Here is a 26144-nt window from a genome sequence, read left to right on the forward strand (position 1 = left end):
GCTGCTCCCCCTCCCCCTCAGCTTCTCCCCCTCCCCCTGTCAGTGTCACCCCAGCTGCTCCTCCTGTCACCCCAGCTGCTCCCCAGTCACCCCAGCTACTCCCCCTGTCCCTGTAACCCCAGCTGCCTCCCTTCCCCAGTCACCCCCAGCTGCCCCCAGCTGTATAAATGTAGGGGGTTCTGAGAGTATTAGTTCGACTGAAAATGATTTTTAGGGTCAGTTCACACGTACAGACTCGCAGCGTAAATCTGGCTGCGAGTCTGTCAGGTCCTTCTGCCTTCTGCTGCGGCCCGACTCCCGCTCTGTATACATTACAGTACTGCTCTCCCACCCGGCCAATCAGGGTGTTGCCCAGCCACTGATTGGCCGGACGGGAGAGCAGTACGCCGGGACCCCGTGCAGCGAGGAGAGGTAATGTGTACAGAGCGGGAGCGGAGCAGGTGCCGGGCGGGAGCAGAAGGGGTTAAGGGGCCGGCAGAATTACATACGGTCGTTCAGACAGCTGCGAGTATGTAGTGACAGTGAACTGCCAGGACCTGACAGATTTACGCTGCAAGTCTGTACGTGTGAACTGACCCTTAGGAAGGATTTGTCACAGATGGGGGTGGGTGGGGGGGAGTGGGAGGCCTTCAACAAAATTGTCGCCCGGGGCCTCCACCAACCTTAATCCGGCCCTGAGTGTGTATAAATGTAGGTGTATGAGGGATGAATTTAGTGTGTGTTACATGTCTGTGTACTGTATGGACTGTATGGTTTGGATTTGTATGTGTTTTCATGGATGTGTTAGTGTATATATATATATATATATATATATATATATATATATATATTGTATAGTGTGTATTAGCACTGCTGGCTCCACTGTCCAGCAGAGGTGTAGAAGTGAATAGACTGTATATAGGAGCTGCAGCCATTCTCTGGTCTCATCCGTCCTATGTAATTGCTGCAGGTGATCGGTGATTGGCTGCAGCTCCTATGTATAGTGTATGATGATGTCACTAAGGCAATACGGTGTGTTTTATTGAGAAAAAAATAAGGTGGTATTCAGTCCTTAGGTGGTGGTCACTGTATGGGGGTAATATTAGTCTGTATATAGCGTGTATATATATAGAGTCATTACTGCCATAGAGTGACTGCCACATAATGACTGTATATACACTATTTACAGACCAATATTACCACCATACAGTGACCACCACATAATGACTCTATATACAGACCAATATTAGCACCACATCATAACCGCCACATAATGACACTATACATTCTATATACAGACCAATATTACTGCCATAGAGTGACCACCACATAATGACTCTATGTATGCATTATATACAGAACTATATTATGTGGTGGTCAGTCTATGGCAGTAATATTGGTCTGTATATAGTGTATATAGAGTCATTATGTGGTGTTCAGTCTATGGCGGTAATATTGGTCTGTATATAGAGTCTTTATGTGGCGGTCATGGTATGTTTCTAATATTGGTCTGTATATAGAGTCATTATGGGACGGTCACTCTATGGTAGTAATATTGGCCTGTATATAGTGTGTTTTCTTCAATAACGGTATGGAGGTAATATTTGGTCCTGATATAGTGATTTTTTATTTTTATTTTATTTTTTTTAAACAATGCATATAACTAGTTTTTGTGTTTACAACACTAGCGGCAGTCCCGGCATGTACAGTAGCGGCAGTCCCAGCATGTACAGTAGCGGCAGTCCTGGCATGTAACCTTCTGAAGTGACTCAATGTGAATAAGGGCCCTAATACACAGAGTGAAAATTGTTCGAATCCGGGCGATATCGCTCTGTGTAATAAAGACAACAATCATCAACTGATCGTTTTCTTTTGGCAAGTTTAAAAATCATTGGCTAATGTGCATATAAAATAATAAAGCTGTTACTTACCCGATCATGTTCCTGGTGTCCTCAGGCTTTGTCTGTTTGTTATGGCCAGTGATTGCCTGAGCGGCCTGTCACCTCAGAGAGGGGACTAGAAGTGAGAGCTGCAGCTGCAGTGACTGGGGGATCCCACAGACAAGGCCTGAGGACACCGGGGAACGTGATCAGGTAGTATATATATATATATATCTTTATTATTTACTATATACAGCAAGGGCTGCACAGACATCACTAATGATAGATTATATATATATATATATATATATATATATATATACACAGCCTTTGCTGCACAATAATTGAGCCATGTGGTTGGCTCTGTAAGCGAGCTCCATTCTACTAGATTGGCGCTCACTTCTCCAGAATATCCGGCCGTGTAGTACGGCCCTTATACTGTCCGTACAGTTTCAGTAGCTGCTGGCTGAACAATCCTTCAGCTGACAATTCTCTCTCCCATCCGGCCCGTCCTTCCCATACACAGGAATGTTCGGCACAGATGAGTGTTCCTGTGTCCTCTATAAGAGGGATAAGCTATAGCCAGACAGATCTGATGGCGGCTTATCTCTCTGACTACAAAGAGGTTGGGTGTTGATTTTCCATCAAGTCCGACCCCCTATGTTCACTGATGTCATCTGTCAGACTGTTCAGAGAGCACCATACACCTTACACTGATGGCCGAACCCACCACGAGCAGCAGGTACCACCAACAAAAGTGTAAAATGTATGGGGACCTTAAATTGTTGCTACAATATTTCAGCATATGGGGCCCCACCTTCAATTTTGCCCAGGGCCACATTTAATTTAAAACCGGCCCTGCCCTTTCTGTCCTATATTTGGGATTTTAGAACTTTATTTCTGTCACGGATATGTTAAACATCTTTTTTGTAGCTGTTTTTGGTGGGAACATAGCCAACAAATTGGTAGAAATGACACATAGACTTTTTTTAGGATAAGGGTGTGTGGTTTTTGCATCAGCTTATTGCAAAAAGAGGGGGAAAAAACTGTCAAGTATCTTCCTTTTATTACACAAGTATTGCACACAGTATGTTAACATATTTTGAGTAAGAGGAAGAATGCTGTTAGAGACATGTTCCACATATTCTGATTCCTGTACATTGTAAAATGTGTTATGTAAACTATTTACCTACAAATTGTTATTGGTATGCTGTTACCCAAGACATTCACAAGCAGTTTAAGAGTACAAACACACACACCGTATACGCAGCAGATCTGCAGCAGATTTGATGGTGCAGATTTGATGCTGTGTTCAGTTATTTAGATCTAATCTGCTGCGTATCTGCTGCGTATCGCAGCAGAAAATACGCTGCGTATACGGTGTGTGTGTTTGTACCCTAAGGCTAAGTTCACACATAGCGTTTCTGACAGTTTTTTTTGGTCATTATTTTTTTAACCAAAATCAGCAGTGAAACTGGCAGGGCAAGATTTGGAAAGATTTGCACAGTTTGGCCATCTTTCATAACAGCCATCATTGCACAAATAATATCCGTTATTTTTCCAACAATAGATATTATTTGCATAATGACGGACGTTGTTATGGGAGACCACCACCATTTTTACATAGTGTGAATCTAGCCGTTCTGTGTTTTCAACTTACTCCTAGTTTTGGTTGGAAAAAGATGGACCAAAAGAAGTATTTTGTTTTTCCAATGTGTGCACAGACTGACATTTACTTTAATGTAGCACATTCTCCCTGGAATAAATAGTGAGCACCGGCATGTGTGGCCAACATTTAACCATTCTCTACATTCCGCAGAGTTTGCCTGCCCCACAGAAAACGAGTGCTGGGGACACAAGCTGTGCATATCATTTATTGTTATTTTATTGAAAAATTATTTTGGGGAGAAATAAAAAAAAAACTGCTATTACACAATTTTGTAGGGGAATAATTTTACACTGTATAGTGAAATTGAAATGGTATTTTTATTCTATGTGTCTGTACAATTACAATACCAGATTTGTATCCTTTTTGTTCAAAAATTACTTTATGAGAGAGTTGAAATGTTGCGATATAACTGCAATTTGGAGGAAATAATTACACGTTTTTTCTTCACCTTATTGTTGGTGTGTTGCGGTATCTTTGCTCTCTATATGCGTTTTAGACATTCACCCAAGGTCTTTTAACCCTTTAAGGACGGGGCCCATTTTCGTTTTTGCATTTTCATTTTTTCCTCCTTGTGTTTAAAAGGCCATAATATTACCATTTTTCCACCTAGAAACCCATATGAGCCCTTATTTTTTGCGTCACTAATTGTGCTTTGCAATGACAGGCTGAATTTTTGCATTTGGTACGCTACGAAACCAGAAAAAAATTCAAAGTGTGGTGAAATTGAACAAAAACGCATTTCTTTTATTTGGGGGGACTGTGTTTTTACGCCATTTGCCCTGGGGTAAAACTGACTTGTTATGCATGTTTCTCAAGTTGTTACGATTAAAACCATATATAACATGTATAACTTTTCTTTTATCTGATGGCCGGTAAAAAATTCTAACTATTGTTAACAAATATATGTTCCTTAAAATTGCTCTATTCCCATGCTTATAACGCTTTTATCCTTTGGTCTATGGGGCTGTGTGAGGTGTCATTTTTTGCGCCATGATGTGTTCTTTCTATCGGTATACGACTTTTTTAATGCTTTTTATTACATTTTTTCTGGATTTGATGCGACCAAAAATGTACAATTTTGCACTTTGGGATTTTTTTGCGCTTATGCCGTTTACCGTGCGAGATCAGGAATATGATTAATTAATAGTTCGGGCGTTTACGCACGCGGCAATAGCAAACATGTTTATTTATTTACTTTTATTTATTTACTTTTATTTAAAACCTGGGAAAAGGGGGGTGATTCAGACTTTTATTAGGGGAGGGGGCTTTTTACTAATAACAATACTTTTTTTTTTTTACACATATACTAGAAGCCCCCCTGGGGGCCTTCTAGTATATACACTTTGATTTCTCATTGAGATCTTTGCTGTATACTTATACAGCAAAGATCAATGAGATTGGCACTCGTTTGCTTTCAGCTGCCGCAGCCGAAGACAGGCTAGTGCCGAGTCGGGGACGGCGCCATCTTGGAGCAGTCCCCGGCCGGCAGCAGTTACGGAGATCGCTCCTCTGGGACAACGTCCCGGAGGAGCGATCTCACCCACTAGACACCAGGGATAAGCTGCGTCCGGTAATCGGATGCAGCTGTCATGTTTGACAGCTGCATCTGATTACTGTATTAGCAGTCCCGGCGATCGGGCCATGCCCGCTAATACCCGCAGTCCCGGGCTACAAGGGGCACCCAGAACTGCGGCAGTTCATAGCGGGGTCGCCGCGCGGCCCCGCTCTGAACACCTCTTACGGGCGCATGACGTACGGGTATGTCATGCGTCCTTAAGAGGTTAAGCGACTTTGTACCCACAATCTGACCCCCCCAAACCGCTTGTACCTTCAGATAGCTGCTTTTTATCCAAGATCTGTCCTGGGGTTTGTTCAGAAGGTGATGCAGTTAGTGTCCTAAAAAACTACTTTTGAACTGGCAGCCCTGCGCCAAACGGTCGTGGCCTAGATTGTGTATGCATTAGGCTGGCACACCCTCTCTGTCCCTCCTTTCCGCCCTCTTCCTCATTAGGAATGCTCCAGGCAGAATGTCTCCTATTTATCACCTGTGCAACCACGGCACATGGGCTGGATTGTTAAGGCACCTGTGCAAGGTTCAGACAGGAGAAAATGTTCTAGGGGCATTCCTAATGATGAAGAGGGTAGGAAGGGGGGATGGAGGGGTGGTGCAAAGTTAGGGCACAGATATTCTAGGCCACGGTCATTTGACTGCAAGTTTAAAAGTTGTTTTTTAGGACAATAACTGCATCACCTGCTGAACGGACCCTGGGACAGATCTTGTATTAAAATCTGATGGTACAAGTGGCTTGGGAGGGACAGATTGTGCGTACAGAGTTGCTTTAATCTGCTTGCACCCATTCTTATAACTCTGAATGAGCTGCACTACTTTTTGTTTAACTATTTTTTACAAATTAAAAAATGAAGTTAAAAATCTTTGCATTATGCTTTACCATGTTAAAACTTTGTACCGACAGGCAAGGGTAAGCCACTTACTCCTGTTCTGTCGGATCGGTGTTCTGTGCATAGAGATCATGGGGCAACAAATTACACCCCAACCTGCCCTGTAGGTGCAACAATAAAAGCGCAATGGCTCTTAGAAGGTGGGGAGGAACATTGCATTAATTTGACCCCAACATCAGTGCCTCAATGGGCTCAGTCATGAAGTGGTTAAACAATGTTGATTGAGGAAATGAGTGATGCTAACTAGGCAATAACTTTCCGGCAGATCGCTGCGTAGAGAAAATTACATGTCAGCAGCAAAATACTTATACGATATTATACTATATGCTCACATGTAACAGTGAAGAGAGGAAACCATATTAGTCACTGCAAGTAATACGTAGCACTACTTAAAGGACACTAAACCAATCACTGTCCATCAGGCATTATGCCACTAACACTGAAATGACTATTGATCACCAGTTACAGGTTGTTGAACTCACCACTGACAACTACAGGATATTAACAGCACCACTAAGAAACTTTCCAGTAAAACAATTTCTAAAGAATTTACCTCACATAGTACAAAACCAAAAATACTACCAGGCAGACAATGACCAAATAAGGCTTGTTTCACACACTTGTAAAAGATCAGCTCTTTTGTACTGCTTTAAATCAACAGTAGGAATGGGCCCAGTAGTAGAAAAATGGCAAAAGAATATGTCATCTAGAATTAGTGCCATGGAACATTCTCTTTGTTCGGGTTCTATTTTCAGATTGTAATTTTTTCTAATTTCATTTAAGTCTGTTGTTATGGGAGCAGGCATATTGACTGACCTGAGAATTTAGAAAAATGCTTAATAGCAATCCTCTTGGACAGAGGCACAATGGTCGGAAGCAAACTCTTTACACTAGAAGTGTTGTCTAGGTATATTCTGTGACTTGTGCAGAGATCATTCTACGGAAAGGGGTTGTGTGTTTAGGGCAAGACAAAGGCCGATGACAAGCTCTGATTTCCCAGTAAAGTGAAGAGATTAGAACCTGTGGACAGCGGTGGATCACTAGTGTACAATGACACTTATTCTGCTGCCAGACACTGGATAAGGACAGGACACCTAATGTAACCTGACAGATGCTTAAAGGGGTACTCCAGCGGGGGGGGACATTTTTTCCCCGGGACCGGGGAGGAGGTGGCTGAGGGAAACGACGTCCACTCACCTCCCCGGTTCCAGCGGCGGGTCTTGCATCGCAGCGCTCCGGTCCCGGTTCCCGGCCTCTTCCTGGTGTCTGACGCGGGCCTGAGACGTGACGTCTCTGGTCAGCTCAGCCAGTCAGTGATGGAGGCCCACCCGCTGGAGTACCCCTTTAACAGGAATAACTTCATCCAGGAGACCTGTGGACAGCATGTAGTGACAAACACAGTGACAGAACAGGAACAATTTCACAGCTACACAGCTTACTCTACTACCTTCATACTATCCTCTATGAAACAGCTGGAGACGTGGATCCGCTGTACCACAGCTAGTAATGGCACACCAGGGAGCAGAGTCTAAGGAGATGCTAGTCTTCACCAGTGCCCGCCTAAGGGTGGGATGGACTTGCTGTGGCAGGTGACCCCCAGGTTGCTACCCCTGGCTTGGCTTGCTAGGGGCGATGGGTGAGGTGCAGCTGGAGACACGTAGGCAGGCAGAAAGACAGCAGGACTCACGGCTGGAACCACAGGCAGCGGCGACACAGCAGAACAGACAGCTGGAACCACAGGCAAGCTGGAATTATGGGCAGGAACAACGGGCATGAATAACGGAGAGCTGGGACCTCACACTATCGGAAGCATGCAGAGGCTCCAACAAAGAAAGGGCAGAACAGGTGCAGGGAGGGTCGGGGCAAAGGGTAGGCAGGGGTAGGCAATGGCCATAGGTGCCATCTTGTGGTGAAAGAAAGGAGGCGCAATTTTCATGTATTTAAAAAAAAAAATTCAGGCTACTCTGCCCGGCGCCCCCCGATGCTGCCCCTGCACAATAAGTGTCCATGCATTATATTAAATGCATGGCCACTCACTAAAGGAGCAGAGACTGTCATGAATGTGCCTGTGCTGAGTTCCGTGCGCCCCTTGGTTCATGCTGTGCGGCCGAGATGGCGCTGATATTCAGTATTTTTGTATGTTGGTGCAGTGTCCTGAACCCTGTCGGAACACAGCTCTATTTCCTTCTGGGTTTGTTCAGCCACACCCGCTTTGCCTGAGATACTTCTGGCTACTCCAGAGTTAACTCTGATACTGTTTAGCTAGTCTGATAGACTGTTCTCCCTGCCAGTAAGCTTGCTCTTGCCCCAGGTGTTCTGAGAGGATTAGGGGTCTGGTCCAATCAGCTCCTGCACTGGACCTCTGGTGTCCTATATAGTGTGTGCCAGCCTGCCTCTCACTGCCAGATATTAAGCTTATCTCTGCCTGCTTGTGCTGTTCTCTGTGTGTTCTCTGTGTGTTCTCTGTGTGTTCTCTGTGTGTTCTCTGTGTGTTCTCTGTGTGTTCTCTGTGTGTTCTCTGTGTGTTCTCTGTGTGTTCTCTGTGTGTTCTCTGTGTGTTCTCTGTGTGTTCTCTGTGTGTTCTCTGTGTGTTCTCTGTGTGTTCTCTGTGATATGGGGAAGTTTGATTCCTTTAGGGGTGCTTGCAAGTTGTTTTTTCAGATCAATCACTTCCCTTCTGAGCAGGAGAAGGTTGGTATTGTGGTCTCACTACTTCAGGGAGAGCCTCAGGCTTGGGCTCTTAAAATTCTTCCTGAGGCGGAGGAAGGGAGTAGCTTGGTGAAATTCTTTTTGTCCCTAGATACTATATATGCTCGACCGGATCATAAGGCATTGGCAGAGAATAGTCTACTCTCTCTCTCTGTCAGGGTAAGCGACCAGCAGAGAATTATTGTTCTGTTGACTGCTTGGTGTGAACCGGCTTTGTAGGCTTTCTTTAAACAAGGATTGGCAGAGGACATTAACCCTTTCCCGCACAAGGACGTAACTGTACGTCCTCGCGCGGGTGGGGGCGTTTGAAGCTGGGCTACGCGGCGACCCCGCACTGAACCGCCGCGGTCCCAGGTGCTGCATGTAGCTGGGGGTCCGTTGCCCGCTAATTAAGTCTTCAGATGCAGCTGTCAAAGTTGACAGCTGCATCTGAAGACTTCAGAGCAGCTCTTCCCTGGTGTCTAGTGGGGAGATCGCTCCCCCGTGACGTTGTCACGGAGGAGCGATCTCCGTGACTGATGCCGGCCAGGGTCTGCGCCGTAATGGCGGTGATCCCGGCTCGGCATTCATTTGCATTTGGCTGACGGAAGCAAACGAGTGCCGATCTCATCGATCTATGCTGCATATCTATGCAGCATAGATCTGAATGAGAGATCAGTGCACTTTTACTAGAAGTCCCCCATAGGGGCTTCTAGTATAAGTGTAAAAGTTAAAAATAAAGTGTCATTAATAATAAGGGTACAAACTCACTTGCCGGATCCGCAGCGTATTTGCGTATTGTCCTCGTATTTGCAGCGAGACTCGCTGCGGATCCCAGCCCTATTCTTTCAATGGCAGACAAAATCGCAGCAGGGATGTACATCCCTGCTGCGAGTTTGTCCCCAGCCCGCTCCGTTAACCCCCTGGCCGCTGGAGCATATACTTTACCTGATCCTGGCTCCGGCTTGCTTCGGCGGTTCCTGCTGTCTTCAGGATGCCAGGATGCTTTTATAAAGCCTCTGTGCGGCCAGGGCAGTAGAAACCCCCCACAAGTGACCCCATTCTGGAAACTACACCCCATAAGGAATCTAACAAGGGGGGCAGCAGGGATATGGCCCCCTGGTGACGGCCACATTTGGGACGTGAAAATGAAAAAATTGTATTTTTTATTTTCACGGCACATGTTCAACATATGTGCCCGTCACCAGTGGGGTCCATATGCTTACTCTACCCCCTTGTTGGATTCCTTATGGGGTGTAGTTTCCAGAATGGGGTCACTTGTGGGGGGGTTTCTACTGTCCTGGCAGCACAGGAGCTTTTTAATTGCGACATGGCTTCCATTCTCCATTCCAGCCTCTAAATGGCGCTCTGTCCCTTTGGTGGCTTGCCCTGTGCCCATATGGCACATTATGCCCACATGTGGGGTATTTTCGTACTCAGGGGAAATTACCCTACACATTTTGTGTTCACTTTCTTTTTTAACCCCTTGTGGAAAAGGAAAAAATCAAGGCTAGACTAACATATAGTGTAAAAAATGTTAAATTTTTACACTAAATCATTGATCTTGTCTTGATTTTTTCATTTTCACAAGGGGTTAAAAGATAAAAAAAACACTAAATGTGTAGAGCAATTTCCCCTGAGTACGTAAATACCCCACATGTGGACATAAAGCGCCATGCGGGTGCAGGGTAAGCCTCCAAAGGGAAGAAGCGCCATTTGGCTTTTGGAGGCTGGATTTGGCTGGAATGGATTTCGAGGGGCCATGTTGCATTTAAAAGGCCCCTGTGTTGCCAAGACAGTTGAACCCCCCCACAAGTGACCCCATTATGGAAACTACACCCCTCAGGGAATGTAACAAGGGGTGCAGTGAGCATATGGACCCCATTGGTGACAGGCACAAATGTGGAACAATATGGCGTGAAAATGAAATATTACATTTTTTACACTATAATGTTGGTTTAGCCTTAAATTTTTCGTTTTCACAAGAGGTTAAAAGAGAAAAAAACACACAAAATGTGTAGAGCAATTTCCCCTGAGTCCGTAAATACCCCACATGTGGACATAAAGCGCCATGTGGGTGCAGGGCAAGCCTCTGAAGGGAAGGAGTGCCATTTGGATTTTGGAGGTTGGATTTGGCCAGAATGGATGATGAACGCCATGTCGCATTTACAGATCCCTTGTGCTGCCAAAACACTGGAAACCCCCCACAAGTGACCCCATTATGGAAACTACACCCCTCAAGGAATCTAACAAGGGGTGCAGTAAGGATATGGACCCCTTGATGACGGGCACATTTGTGCCGTGAAAGTGAAAAAAATAAAATTTTCACTTTCACGTCACATTGTTCCACATTTGTGCCCGTCACCAGTGGGGTCCATATCCTTATTGCACCCCTTGTTAGATTCCTTGAGGGGTGTAGTTTCAAGAATGGGGTCACTTGTGGGGGGTTTCCAGTGTTTTGGCAGCACGAGGGCTCTGTAAATGCGACATGACCCTTGAAATCCATTCCAGTAAAATCCAGCTTGCAAAGGCCAATTGGCGCTCCTTCTTTTTGGAGGCTCGTCCTGCGCCCGCTTGGCTTTTTATATGCACATGTGGGGTATTTCCGTACTCGGGAGAAACTGCGCTACATGTTTTGGTTTTTTTTTTCATTTATTCCCTTGTAAAAAGGAAAAATGGAGGCTAGAACAACGTTTTAGTGTAAAAAATTTAATTTTTCCTTTTTTACACCACATTGTTCTGAAAATCTGTGAAGCACCTGTGGGGTCCAAATGCTCACCGCACCCCTTGTTACATTCCTTGAGGAGTGTAGTTTTCTAAATGGTGTCCCTTTAGGGGAGTTTTTAATGTTTTGGCACCCCAGAGCCTCTGCCAACCTGAAGTGGTACAGTCAAAAATGACCAAATGTAACGGAGGCGTTGAAATTCACTGGGCGCTCTCTTATATCTGAGGCTTGTGGTTTCGTCAAATAGCGCAATAGGGCCACATATGGGGTATATCTATAAACTGCAGAAACGGGGCAATCAATATTGGGGTGCATTTCTCAGCTAATAGGTTTATCATTATGAAAGATATTGGATTACAATAAAATCTCTGCACAGAGAATAAAAATGTTCTAATTTCTTACACACTTAGCTTTTATTTCTGTGACTCCCCTAAAGGGTTAAAAAACTTTCTGGATGTGCTTTTGCAGAGTTTGGTGGTGCAGTTTCTGAAATGGGGTGCTTTGTGGGGCTTTCTAACATACAGTCCCCTCAAATACACTTGTAGACTGCGTTCACACTACGTATATTTCAGTCAGCATTTGTATATTTTAGTCAGTATATTTCAGTCAGTATTGCAACCAAAACCAGGAGTGGATTAAAAACACAGAAAGGATCTGTTCACACAATGTTAAAATTGAGTGGATGGCTGCCATTTAATGGCAAATATTTGCTGTTATTTTAGACAACGGCTGTTATATTGAAATAATGGCAGTTATTTACTGTTATATGGCGGCCATCCACTCAATTTCAACATTGTGTGAACAGATCCTTTCTGTGTTTTTAATCCACTCCTGGTTTTGGTTGCAATACTGACTGAAATATACTGACTGAAATATATGTAGTGTGAACATAGCCTAAACCTGAACAGGGCACTAAAAATATCTGATTTTGAAATTTTACTGAAAATTTGGAAAATTGCTGCTAATGTTTTAAACTTTCTATTGTCTAAAAAAAATGAAATATTGTTTAATAAAAGCTACCAACATAAAGTAGACATGTTGCTAATGCTATTTAATATATAATTTATGTGGCATAACCATTTTCTGTATAAGCAGAAAGGTTTCAAAGTTTGAAAAATGCATTTTTTCACAATTTTTCACGTTATTTTGGTGTTTTTCATAAAGATTCGTTATGAGTATCTACTCCATTTTACCAGAAATGTAAAGTACCATATGTCACGAGAAAACATTCTCAGAATCGGCTGGATAGGTAAAAGCATCCCGAAGTTATTAATGAATAAAGTGACACTGGTCATATTCATAAAATTTGTCTCTGTCCTTAAGGCCATTTCAGGCTCTGTCCTTAAGGGGTTAATCGCTTCATAAAAAATGAAAATATGCTTTTGTCTTCCAGAAAAAAAGATGTGGGCAGTAATGATGCTGATGATCTTTCTTCATGCTCCTGCTAACACCCAAAATGCAAACAATCGATGTTCCCAAATAACTGATATGACACTCAATTGGTCACATTTTAGCAATTGTACAACTGTACAGTTGAAAAATAAAAACATCATTAAAATTGAAACAAGTAAGAAAAGTAATTATGGCAAACTTACTGTGCTGGATATATCTAACAATAATCTTACAGATATTCCTGAAGACTTTTTATCTACTGCCGTTGCTTTGAAAGAAGTTCACCTAGAATACAATAGAATAGAACATTTACCAAAAATGTTTCTTTTAAATTCAACACGTTTGGAAAATTTAACTCTTGAAGGTAATTCAATCTCAGAAATCCCTAGAAGTGTTTTCCATGAGACGCTTATTAACCTGACTGTAGAATGTCGGTGTGACCTGGTTGGCAACATAATGATGCATATAAATGTGAATGCTACAAAATACGCAAGGGTTGCTGCAAACAGTTTGTGCATCAAGTCTACAGTGTGGAAAAGCCTTAAGGACTTTTATGAAGAAAATTGTGACAACCAATATCTGGCACTGTATATTGCTTTACCAATTTTGATGGTAGGTTTGACTGTTGGCAGTGTGGCACTGTATATGTGGAAGAGGAAGAGAACTTCAAGTTTAGAAAACAAGGGTGCTGCAGACAAGTCACCTGCTCATGGGCAACCACGCTATATGTCAAGGAATATGGAAAGTACAGAGTCAACTTTTAGCCCAGGACACAGACAAGATTATGAAAATGTTTTTGTTGGTCATGTGGGGACTAGTGAGGCAAAACCACATGGCTATTTGGAAAACGATCATGAACGAGGCCCTTACAGGTAGGCTATGATGTTCTGAATTATTGTGTGCTACATTCAACAATCTGTATGAGCATAACATAAATTATTGCATATGGGATTGTACCAGCAGGCTAGCCTGGCCAGGGGCATATGCCTAAAACAGCAGGGTTGCTGAGCTGCCACCTGAGTAAAAAAGATTAAAATAGTGGATTAGTGAATGTGAGCTGCAGAGGGTTTGGCAGACATGCCTAGTGTATGGCACATCTATTCAAGTACTACTAAATCTAAAAAAAATTACAGACAATAATATAGCCCTGCTCTGACAGATTAAAGCAATACTGTATCCATCAACCGCCCCCCTCCCCAAACCACTGGTACCGTCTGTTTGATGAGTGTAAGTCCTTTGCAGGTTCTGGTCTTTTAACCCCTTCTGGACCGAGCAAATTTTTCGTTTTTGCGCTTTCATTTTTTCCTCCTCGCGTTTAAAAGGCCTTAGCACTTCCTTTTTTTCAACTACAGGCCCACATGAACCCTAATTTTTTGCCTCACTAATTGTACTTTGCAATGGCAATGACTTAATTTTTCCATAAAATATGCTGTGAAACCAGAAAAAAACACAGTTTGTCCTATGGTAAAACTGACATGTTATCTATGTTCCTCAAGTCAGTACGATTACGATGTATAACTTGTGTAACTTTTATTTTATTTGATGGCTTTTAAAAAATTAAAAAACCTTTTTAAAATTCGAAATGCTCCTTAACCCCTTAGCGACCCATGACGTACCTGGTACGTCATGGTGCCGCAGGGGGTGTTCAGAGCGGGGTCTCGCCGGGACCCCGCTCCGAACGGCACCGCTCCTGGCTCCTGGCTGTGCCTCTATTAGCCGGCGCGGGTCCCGTGCCTGACAGCTGCATTGAAGTGCTTTGTACTGCACGTCCCTGGTGTCTAGTGGGTCGGATCTCCCCCTCGCAATGCGATCGCGGTGGGGAGATCTGGTCTTCTGCCCGTGCCGGGCCTCAGCGTCGCAATGACGCTGATCCCGGCTCGGCAATAGATTGCTGTGCCCTGATTTAATGGATCTTTGCTGTGTATATACACAGCATTGATCTCTATGAGAGATCAGTGCTGTGTATACACAAGTCCCCCAGGGGGACTTCTAGTGATGTAAAAATAAAAGTAAAAAAGTGTTTTTATTAATAAAAAAAATCCCCTCCCCTAACAAAAGTCCAAAGCACCCCCCCTTTTCCGATTTTATAAATATAAATAAATAAACAAATAAATAAACATATTTAGTATCGCCGCGCGCGTAATCGCTCGAACTATTAATTAATCACATTCCTGATCTCGCACAGTAAACGGCGTCAGCGCAAAAAAATTCCAAAGTGCAAGTCAGTTTTACCATAGGGTGAACAGCGTAAATGCAAAACTCCCCGAAACCAAAACAAATTCCTTTTTTTTTTTATTTGATAGCGAAAATGTTTTTTTGCGGTTTTGCAGCATATTTTATGGAAAAATAATGCCTATCAAAGTACAATTGGTTTTGCAAAAAAAAAGGGCTCATATGGGTTTCTAGGTGAAAAATTGCAAGTGCTATGGCCTTTTACACATAAAGTGAAAAAAGCTAATTGGCTTTGACCTTAAGGGGTTAAGATTGCTCTATGACTATGCTTATAACGCTTTTATCCTTTGGTCTATGGGGCTGGTTGAGGTGTAATTTTTTTGCACCATAATCTGTACTTTTTATTGGTACCTTGATTGCATATATGCGTCTTTTTTTCAATTTTTCTGGATTTGATGCGACCAAAAATGTGCAATTTTGTACTTTGGTGAATTTTTGCGCTTACGCCATTTACTGTGCAAGATCAGGATGTGAAAATTTAAAAGTTCGGGCGATTATGCATGTGGCGATACCAAATATGTTTGTTTGTTTATTTATTTATACTTATACAATGGGAAAAGGGGGGTGATTTAAATTTTTATTAGGGGAGGGGATTTTTTATTAAAGAAAAAATTTTATTTATTTTTTACACAGTAATTAGAAGTCCCCTGGGGGTATTGAGATCCCATTGAGATCAATGCTGCATATATTACAGAGCACCGATCCATTCGATCGGTGCTCTGTTGGTCTGGTCTGCTGCAGATTAGATCAGCAGAATACCGAGCCGGGATCAGCATCAGAATGATGCCCAGCCGGGTGAGTTAAACGGATCACCCCTCCGCGATCGCATTGCGAGGGGGGGGGGCGATCTGCCCACTCCACAACAGGGATGGGGCATAAAGAGCTGTTTAGATGCAGCTGTCAGCCATGACAGCTGCATCTAAATGGCACAGAAGTGGGCGTGGCGATCGGACCGTTTCCGTTAATAGCAGTGGTCCCGCGCTATTAATAACACCCGGGATCGCGAAGATTCAGAGCCGGGTTGCCGTGCGGCCTAGCTCTGAACACCCATACCTGACCAAGGACATAATTACGTCCTTGGTTGGGAAGGAGTTAAAATATGCCCACTGCCTTGGTTAGGGTAAGAAATTATATTTTAATCTGCAGCAGCCAGGTCAATAAGGTTAGGCCTACAGCTTCCATGTCCTAGGCCTGCGACGCCTCTCCCTTCTTCCTCCCCAACCTCCTCATCATTAGGAATAAGATTTCTCCTATTCATTGCTTGTCTAAACAGTGCGCATGCGCCGTAGCAGTCTAAAGCGGTGGGTGGGTGGATACAGTATCATTTTAACATATAACAGATGGAAAAGGTCACTTTATAACTCTGGCATGTAGGACAAACCCGAGTGGCTGAGGACAGCTGAAGAGTCCACAGCAACCTCATAAAACCCTGGAATCTGTGGCCTTTACCTGTGGGAAGTAGGTGAATAAAATGGAGCTTGAGTAAAAGTGAATCAACCTACTTCCCAGTGCTGTTTAGCTTTTATCTGCTGTTGGTGACCAGATTAAACACGTATTCATTGCCCTCATACACAAGACACCCTGACATATATTTGTGCTCCCTGCTCCATACTCCGAGGGGACTGCATGTTCTGCTTAGGATTATAGGGCCTAACAGAGGTTGACAGGGGGCCACATGGTCTATGTTCAAACAGCAGAAATAAAAGCAAAAAGCTGCTAGACATTAGGTATACAATGTGGCTGTATTTTAAATTTAAAGGGGTTATCCAGCGTGTGTATATATATATATATATATATATATATATATATATATATATATATATATATATATATTTAACTTTATATATATATATATATATATATATATATATATATATATATATATATATATATTTAACTTTATATATATATATATATATATATATATATATATATATATATATATATATAAAGTTAAATAGACTTACAACTTACTTCTATTTAAAAATTTTAAATCTTCCCATACTTATCAGCTGCTGTATGTCTTGCAAGAAATGTTTTCTTTTCAATCTGACACAGTGCTCTCTGTCCAAAACAGGAACTGTCCAGAGCAGCAGCAAATCCCTATAGAAAACCTCTCCTGATCTGGACAGTTCCTGTCTCAGGCAGAAGTGTCAGCAGAAAGCTCTGTGTCGTACTTGAAAGAATACATAGGACATATAGAAGCTGATAACTAATGGAAGACTTGAGATTTTTTTATAATGTGCTACACTTTAACCCCTTAAGGACCAAGCTAATTTTGGCCCCCAGACTCAAGGCCTATTTTTCTAATTTGATCTGTCTCACTTTATGTGCATAGTGCTAACACCTTTAAAAAAGTTTAAAGAATTTTGAGAATTTTTGCTGATATCTTTTTTGAATTTTCCATTCTATATTTTATAAAATAATGCTGACTTCTTGCAGTTTTCACAATCTCAAAAAAAGGAAATACACATATAGGTGCACCCACAAATATTAAAAATATATGTAAATTTTATTTAACATAGTTCACTTGATACACAAAAGAAAAAGACTAGACAGAAAAAAACTTAAAAACACCCACAAAGGGGTAAATCCATCACAGAAGTAATCATAATAAGATGTATTTCTACAACAAACAAGGTCCACAATAATGTTAAGTTACCTCCATTTAAATTCTCACATGATTTTTCAATATAAATACATAAAGTGCAGGTACTGTACAAAATATCCCAATAAAGTGCTAGTGCTTCAAAAAAAATCTGCTCACAACCCATGCACCATGATAAGATATAAAGAAAACACTTAATAGCATAGAATAGTGTCACATGATTAAAATAAATAAATAAGTAAGAAAAAACAACACAATAATAAATGGATATGTTTGTTTCTTAGTGGCATATCTACCCGGTGTAGAAGTACATCTTATTATGATTACTTCTGTGATGGATTTACCCCTTGTTGGTGTTTCTAAGTGTTTTTATGTAGTGTTTTTATGTTTTTTCTGTCTAGTCTTTTTCTTTTGTGTATCAAGTGAACTATATTAAATAAAATGTATATATATTTTTAATATATGTGGGTGCACCTATATGTGTTTTTCCTTTTTAGAGATTGTGATGATAATTTAAGCATAGGTAGCATCCAGAGGTGATTAATAATTAGTGAAAAGCTCCCTGTGTTTATCTGATTTTGTTAGTCTTGCAGATTTCATTCTCCACACTAGGTCTAAAACTAAGACTTCCTGTTGTGTCCTGTTGATAAGGGGAAGCTGCTGTAAAGATGCTGGAGGTGCTAGACTCAACTTGCAAGGGCAGGTGTTGTAGTACTGCTGCAGCACTTGTCACAGGCTCAGAGTGGTATGTACCCTCCCTGGATCCCAACACACTCCTGTTTAAAGGAGAAGTTTGACCAAAAGTATTTTTTTATATCTTATTACTTATGGAAAGTTAGACAAATTGTACAAATAATGTACATTAACTATGGAAAATGCACATATACTGCTATTTCCCCTAATTAAGTAGATCAGGCAGGTTTTGGATTCTGTAAAAAAACGTGACGTCACAAATCAGTTGTAATTTCTATGGAGTGTCCAGCTCGCGCTATATGTAGTAGCCTATGGCACTGTATTGTTTCTATGGATATCTATGTGAAGTAATGTAATGTACAGTATGCTTTATTGATTGAATACATTTATGGAATACTTTGGGGAGCAAGTGTCCTTGCTCCCCAAAGTATTCCATAAATGTATTCAATCAATACATTTGGAGGGCACCGAACAGGGAGTAAGAGAGGGGCCTGTGCATCTAACTACCTCTCCCCTCCCTCCCTGCTTGGTGCTGTGGGACACATATACACTGTACTACTTCTCCCATCATCTGCTCATAGTATGAGCAGATGATGGGGGAGTAGTACCAGGGCCATCCCTATCACCAAACAGCAACCCCCCGCCACATGTGCACTGTACTACTACTCCCATCATCTGCTCATAGTATGAGCAGATGATAGGAGAGCAGTACCAGGGCTATCCCTATCACCAGCACATCCCTGCCACCGCCGCTGATGCACTGCAGTTCACGGGTGCGGGGGCCGCCAGTGCCTGAAAGTTACTCCACAGGTGTTTGTGAGCCGCGTCCGCCCTCCCCCAACCCGCAGGAGCACGTAGCCTTTGTGTGTGGGTGAGGATAGTCAGTGCTGACACCTCCCCGCCTGGAGCCGGTATGTGTGAGCAGAGAGCTGCAGCCGGGCGGTGAGTCAACCCAGGGATAGTGGTTAAGTTTCTCTGGATCCTGGAATAAGGAGGAGGGGGGAGCGGAGGGGGCATGATGGCGCCTGCACTGCTCAGAAGCCCCTGTGTGAGGAGTGGCTCCCCCCTGCGCCCAGCAGCATCGGCGGCGGCAGGGATGTGCTGGTGATGGTGATAGCCCTGGTACTACTCCCCATCATCTGCTCATACTATGAGCCGATGATGGGAGTAGTAGTACAGTGTATATGTGGGGGTGGGGGGGCTGTTTGGTGATGGGCATGGCCCTGGTACTACTCCCCTATGAGCAGAAGATGGGAGTAGTAGTACAGTGTATATGTGTCAAGCACCAAGCAGGGAGGCAGGGGAGAGCTAGTTAGAGGCACAGGCACCTCTCTCCCTCCCTGCTCGTGCCCTCCAAATGCATTGATTGAATACATTTATGGAATACTTTGGGGAGCAAGAACACTTTGCTCCCTTAAGTATTCCATAAATGTATTGAATCAATAAAGCATAGTGTACATTCCATTCCATTACTTTATATAGACATCCATAAAAACAATACAGTGCCATAGGCTTCTACATATAGTGCGCCCCCTGCTGGACACTCCATAGGAATTACAACTAATTTGTGATGTCAGTTTTTTTTTACAGAATCCAAACCCTGCCTGATCTACTAAATTAAGGGAAATAGCAATATATGTGCATTTACAATAATTAATGTACATTAGGAATTTGTCTAACTTTCTATAAGTAATAACATATTGAAAAATATGTTTTGGCTGGAGTTGTCCTTTAAAGCGTAACTATAAAATATTTTGACCATTTAGTTTTAGTTAGCTTAGTCCATGATAAGAATTTTCGCAATATTCATTAATAAGCTAAAATGAACAGTTTTTTAAATACATGAAGCTGAATGTCCTATCAGCTCTGTGTCTGCTCCTGTATTATTTCTGCAATCCTGCTTGACACGCCCCTCCCTGGAAATCCGTACAGAGTAGCAGTATTGTAAGGACTCTGGCAGCAGCATCAGAAAACAGCCGCTATGTGTGATATCATCTGCTGAGGCTCTGTATATAATCTTACTGTGAGATACTGTATGTTGGGGCTGTATCTAATCCCGCTGTGTGTGATACCATCTGCTGGGGCTCTGTATCTAATCTTACTGTGAGATACTGTATGTTGGGGCACTATTTGATCCTACTGTGTGTGATACCATCTGCTAAGGTTCTGTATCTAATCTAACTGTGTCATACTGTTTGTTAGGACTCTATCTGATCCCACTGTGTGTGATACCATTAGAGATGAGCGAACCTGCCGAGGTTCGGGTTCGTATGAACCTGAACTCTTGGCTTCTGACTGCCGCTGTCTGCCCGCTCCGTGGAGAGGGTGGATACAGCCGGAGGACCGCCTGGAAAACTGGGATACAGCCATATTCCATTATCTGCATGTAAAAAGCCTTTCCCCAGGTCCCCTCCTCCTCTCCTTTCTGTCATCCACTCCTCAGAATCAGGAAATCTGGACTGTTTTTTCATCAGTGGATCTGTCTGGTCTCTGAAGAGGGGAGGGGCAAGGGGGAAGGAGATTAGCAGGCAGCTGAGAGCTGAGAACAAAGGATTGCTCAGTGGGGGAGCTATTCAGAGCCCTAATTAGAGGTCAGAGAGGTGGGGGCTGACTGTCACAGGAGAGAGCCCGGGATGTGAATGTAAGTTAACTCTTTGTTCTCCTGTTTTGCTGCTTTTACTTTCTCTCTCCATAGGAAAACCATGAAGACGGGGGAAGACCTTTAAACTGTTTTTTCATGATAAAAATTCATTTTTCGGCTAATAAAACCAATTACAAAGTTTCTTAAAATCACCTATACTATTGATTTCAGCAATAAAAATTTTAATGACAGTGACACTTTAAGCTGTCAACACAGTTTAGGGCTCTTTTTAAAGGGTAACACGTGGGCTTTTTTTTTTCGTGAAATTTCATTTTTTGGCTACTTAAATTATAGTTACGCTTTAAGGTATGGATCCCTGTAGTGTGGTGGTGCAGTGCAGAGGAATCAAGGATAACTTAGACACGTTGAAAGTTTTACTGAATTTTTTCTTAAAGGTGCAGCAAACGGTATACAGCTCTTTTGTAAACAAAGTACAGAAATATAACTTGAACATTGGCTGGCAATGTCCCTTTATAATACTTGAAATCACTGCTGTAAGCAGGTATACAGAGTTGTAGAAGAATCTGAAGTTAGACCAAAGTTTCATTAGAGGCAGTTAAAAGAACTCCTCACATGGGCTGCCTCACCTCTATATATGGACCTCTATGGAGGCAACTGGATGGTGGATATAGGGAGACTGACTACTGATAGGTATGCAATAAAGAGAGCCAACTCTCAGCTGGTGCCAGACAAGTGAAAAATATTTTAGGCACGTACATCATTAACCTATAACACTGATACATTCAGCTTTTACCATAGCCAAAAATATAATGAGACACCTAGTGGTGAAAATGCAATAAACACTTTACCATCCACAGAATACCCAGCATATGGCTTCCTTTAGTGCCGACCTACATACAAACAGAATAGCAATGGCACATGGGTTCTGGGACACTGCAAAGTGATCTGTACAGAATGGTGACACCAATAGATAGCCCAGATTTTAACACAATAGAAGATACACATGGAATGAACTCTTTAAAGGTCACAGAGTATGCTCAGTAATATTTCACATTCATCTTAGGGGATAGGTCCTGTCTATTGTTGTTTGTGTCTCCAGCCATAAAGCAGATTAGACAAAAATAACATGTTGCAATATCTTGCTCTAATTAGCAAAAGAACATCTAGGTCAGGCATGTCAAACTATTGCCCACAGTGTCATTATCATTGGCCCGCAGAGGAAATCGGATGCTGCTGCTAGGGTAATAATCAACTGTATGGAGCACTATTGGGAGGACTGATTACTCTATTGGGGGCTAAGTACCATATTTGTCACTATTAAGGGGGGCTAAGTACTACATAGGGCACTATTAGGGGGTAATGATTACTATATGGGGCACTATTGAAGGGGGCTGACGATTATATAGGGTACTATTATGGGATTATCTACTGCGTGGGGGAATTAATGGGGGTTACTATCGTGTGAGGGAAACTATTTTATGGGGCAGTATTATGGAGTACTATTAGGGTAGTTAGTGGCCTAAAGAAGGGGTCGTTTTTAAGATTTTGGGCACTACTGATAGTGAGCTTTTATATACAGTAATTGGGTAGAAGGTGTTATAAAAGTGCAGCTCCTAAAGTGAACTATACATATGACATGGGGGCAAGTTCTCTAAACAGCCAGGTCTGTGCATTATGGGTTGTACATGCAACAACAACATTTCCCTGTCAAATATTCTGCATGCACTCTTCAATAAATATTAAAGGGGTTGGACACTTTATAGTAAAATTGCTCAGTGTACAATATTAGTAAGTGTACTCACTGTATATACTGACAGCAGCTCCCTGTGTACCTCATAGAGCTAAAATCAGACTCCTCTCCTCAAGGCTGGGTTGCCCTGCTCTGTGGTGTTTTGGTCCATAAGATTGCTTACATGGAGAAGCATTTGACCATGCGCCGCTCCCCTGTGTCCACCACTGAGCCTGTATATGCCTATGGAGGACACAGGGGACAGGGCATGGTCACATGCTCCTCCATGTCGGCCATTTTATGGACTGAAACAAAACAGAGCAGGGCACCACACCCTGGAGGAGGGGAGTCTGATTTTAGCTCTATGATGTAAACAGGGAACTGCTGTCAGTATATACAGTGAGTACACTTACTAATACTTTGTACTGACCTATTTTACTATAAAGTGGCCAACCCCTTTAAGGTTGGCCTGCAACTTTGTCCAATTTTTGGCCACTGTGTATTTAAGTCTGATCTAGGTAATACATTCCCTTTAACTTAACCAAGTGATTCTGAGATTGTTTTTTAATGACACATTGTTTTTTATGTTAATGATAAATAATAGTCAATAGTTTTAGTGATCATTTGTGAAATTTTCCACAATTTTGTAACTTTGCATTAGTCGAAGTTTGATTAAAATTTTCTGTTTTTAAGAAAGATAGTAATGGCACATAACATAAAATAGCATTAGAGGGCTTAGAAGTTTTCTACAAAGACGAATAAAAAAGAATCCCATATATGGCCATAAGCTTCTGTTTGGTCTCACTGCAGGGCTCATAAGGGAAGGAGCGCCATTTTGCATATTTAGTACAGATTCTGCTAGAACCATGTTTAGACACCATATACATTTGTAACACCCCCTGTGGTACTAGTACAATAAACTAGCGATCCCATTCTGGAAACTACACCCCTAAAAGAATTCATCTTAGGGGGTGTAGTGAGTATATGGACCACACAGGTGTTTGAGGAAATGTTTTAGCATTATATCATACGTTGTAAAAATTAGAGATTTCAAACCAAGAATTAATTTAACTTTAATAATTTTTATTTTTATTTTATTTTCATGGTCTAATGTTGAAAGCTTTCCTCAAACTCTTGTGTCTTAATGCTCACTACACCCCTAGATGAATATTTAGTAGTGTAGTTTTAAAAACTGAGTCACTTTAAAGGGCTTTCCTCTGTACTGGTACCACAGGGAGGTGCAGTTTTTAATATGGGCTTATTTATGGAGGTTACTAGCATACAGGCCTCTCAAATCAATCTCAGAAATAAATTTGTCACTAAAATCAGTTGTCATAAAAGGACACTTATCAAATAATGCTAACATAAAGATATATTTTGTAATTTTTTACTTATTTATGTGGTATGACTAGCCTTTGTCTAAGCAGAGGATTTCACATTTCTAAAAAAAATACATTTTTTTTTATATTTTCACAAAATGTTGTTTTTCACAAACAGTCATTGAATGTATTAAACAAAATACAGCTCACACTTATCACCACAGAGAGAACACAAAGGGGGAGATTTATCTAATTGTCTTAGTTGCCCCTAGCACCAATCAGATTCCACCTTTCATTTTTCAAAGAATCTGTAAGGAATGAAAAGTGGAATCTGATTGGTTGCTAGGGGCAACTAAGACAATTCTACTACACCAGTCTGATAAATCTCCTCCTAATTTTAGACCTAAAGGTGAGAATGAAAACTGCAAGATTTCAGGATTATTTTATTATATAATAGGTAAAATGGAAAATTAGAAAAAAATCACCAAAAATTCTTATTTTCTGATGAGACATTTCTTTTAAGGCGTTAGGCTATGTTCACACAATGTATAAACAACAGCCATTATTTGGCACTGAAAATAATGTCCGTTGTTTTGAGTAACAAACAATGGCTGTTGTTTTAAATGCAAATTGCATTAAAGTCTATGGACAACAGCCTGAAATAATTAAAATGATCATTATTTCAACTGCCGTGGCATACATTGTGTTAACAATGGCCATTGTTTGCATTGACTACAATGCAAATCAGTTCATTATAAAAGAATGGCCTTTCTTTTCATAAAAAGAACATTGTGTAAACATAGCCTTAAAGTTTGTATTGGTGGCGGTTTGAGTGCTGATACGAAGTTAAAGGGGCTGATGTGCTCACGCTCTGGCCCTTCATCTATAATCTAAATGGCTGATATGAGCTGTTATAATGGAAGCCTATGAGAACTTCAGTATACTGTGTTACCGGAAATTATATAGCCCCTCCCCCCCATTAAGACTGTATAGTCACCTAAATTATCTATATCTATAAAATGTATAATATATATGTTATGTATGAGTCATTGGTTTTAATATTGTCTGCTTTGTTTTACCAGAAGTAAACATGTGGCAGAAGAGGACATTTATCTGGAAAGTGATATCAATGATGGGGAGCAACCAATTTACACCAACACCCAAGGGGTTTATTATAACTACTCAGAACCTAATCACATGAAAAACTGTAACAAAGAAGATGATGATGTGTACATTTTACCAGATCACTAAGCATTTGTTGACAAGATAGATGTATATTTAATAACATTTTGAGTTGGGTCACTGATAAATGCTTCTTATTGATTTGACCTCTGGGACCTATTTAGCTAATTAGGTTAATCCTGTATGACATTTACCGTATCTAGTAGAAACATGTACCAGTCATGTAGATTCTTTGTACTTTGTATATGTACCATGTCTAGAGTTGCTTTGAATTCTCAGCAATTTCTGATGAACTAGTTAACTGCAAATATCTGTGAGTTACCGCACAGATTGCCCAGGTTTCATGTATAAAACAGGTGCAGAATAGGTAATGTACAAATAAACTACAAGGCGAGCACAGAATGGTATAAACTACAAATTATTTCGCCATATACAGTAAAATACTGTCTAGTTTAATTGCGAGTTACTACTATTATTTTAACATCCTGTAGTGCCTTAAATTGGTATCATCACAGTCACTGTGGTTTTATACACCACAGTAAACAGTTAATTTCTTTTAAACCAAATATGTATATAAGAAGTAATTTGTATATACAACTGCACACCTAAATGTATGATGAAATTGCTTTAACAGCACATGCACAAATATGATTTAAGGCTATGTTCACACTACGTATATTTCAGTCAGTATTGTGGTCCTCATATTGCAACCAAAACCAGGAGTGGATTAAAAACACAGAAAGGATCTGTTCACACAATGTTGAAATTGAGTGGATGGTCGCCGTTTAATGGCAAATATTTGCTGTTATTTAAAAACAACGGCTGTTATATTGAAATAATGGCAGTTATTTACTGTTATATGGCGGCCATCCACTCAATTTCAACATTGTGTGGACAGAGCCTTTCTGTGTTTTTAATCCACTCCTCGTTTTGGTTTCAATATGAGGACCACAATAATGACTGAAATATACGTAGTGTGAACCGAG

The 26144-nt window shown here is 41.5% G+C and overlaps 1 protein-coding gene across 3 annotated transcripts in view; it reads left to right on the forward strand.

Annotated features, from left to right (window-relative positions):
* Positions 1 to 25849, forward strand: part of LOC138787286 (leucine-rich repeat-containing protein 25-like) — a 68910-nt gene extending 43061 nt beyond the window's left edge. For 2 of the 3 annotated variants that reach the window (XM_069964512.1, XM_069964511.1), the window contains exons 2-3: positions 12795 to 13665; positions 25059 to 25849. In XM_069964512.1, coding sequence (XP_069820613.1) covers positions 12803 to 13665; positions 25059 to 25227 — 1032 coding nt within the window. In that variant the 5' untranslated portion in view covers positions 12795 to 12802 and the 3' untranslated portion in view covers positions 25228 to 25849. Of the gene's footprint in view, positions 1 to 1990; positions 2073 to 12794; positions 13666 to 25058 lie in introns of those variants that run through there. The other variant, XM_069964513.1, reaches the window with a different exon arrangement.
* Positions 25850 to 26144: the final 295 nt, after the last annotated feature.

Source organism: Dendropsophus ebraccatus, chromosome 3 (assembly GCF_027789765.1).
Source record: "Dendropsophus ebraccatus isolate aDenEbr1 chromosome 3, aDenEbr1.pat, whole genome shotgun sequence".
NCBI lineage: Eukaryota > Metazoa > Chordata > Amphibia > Anura > Hylidae > Dendropsophus > Dendropsophus ebraccatus.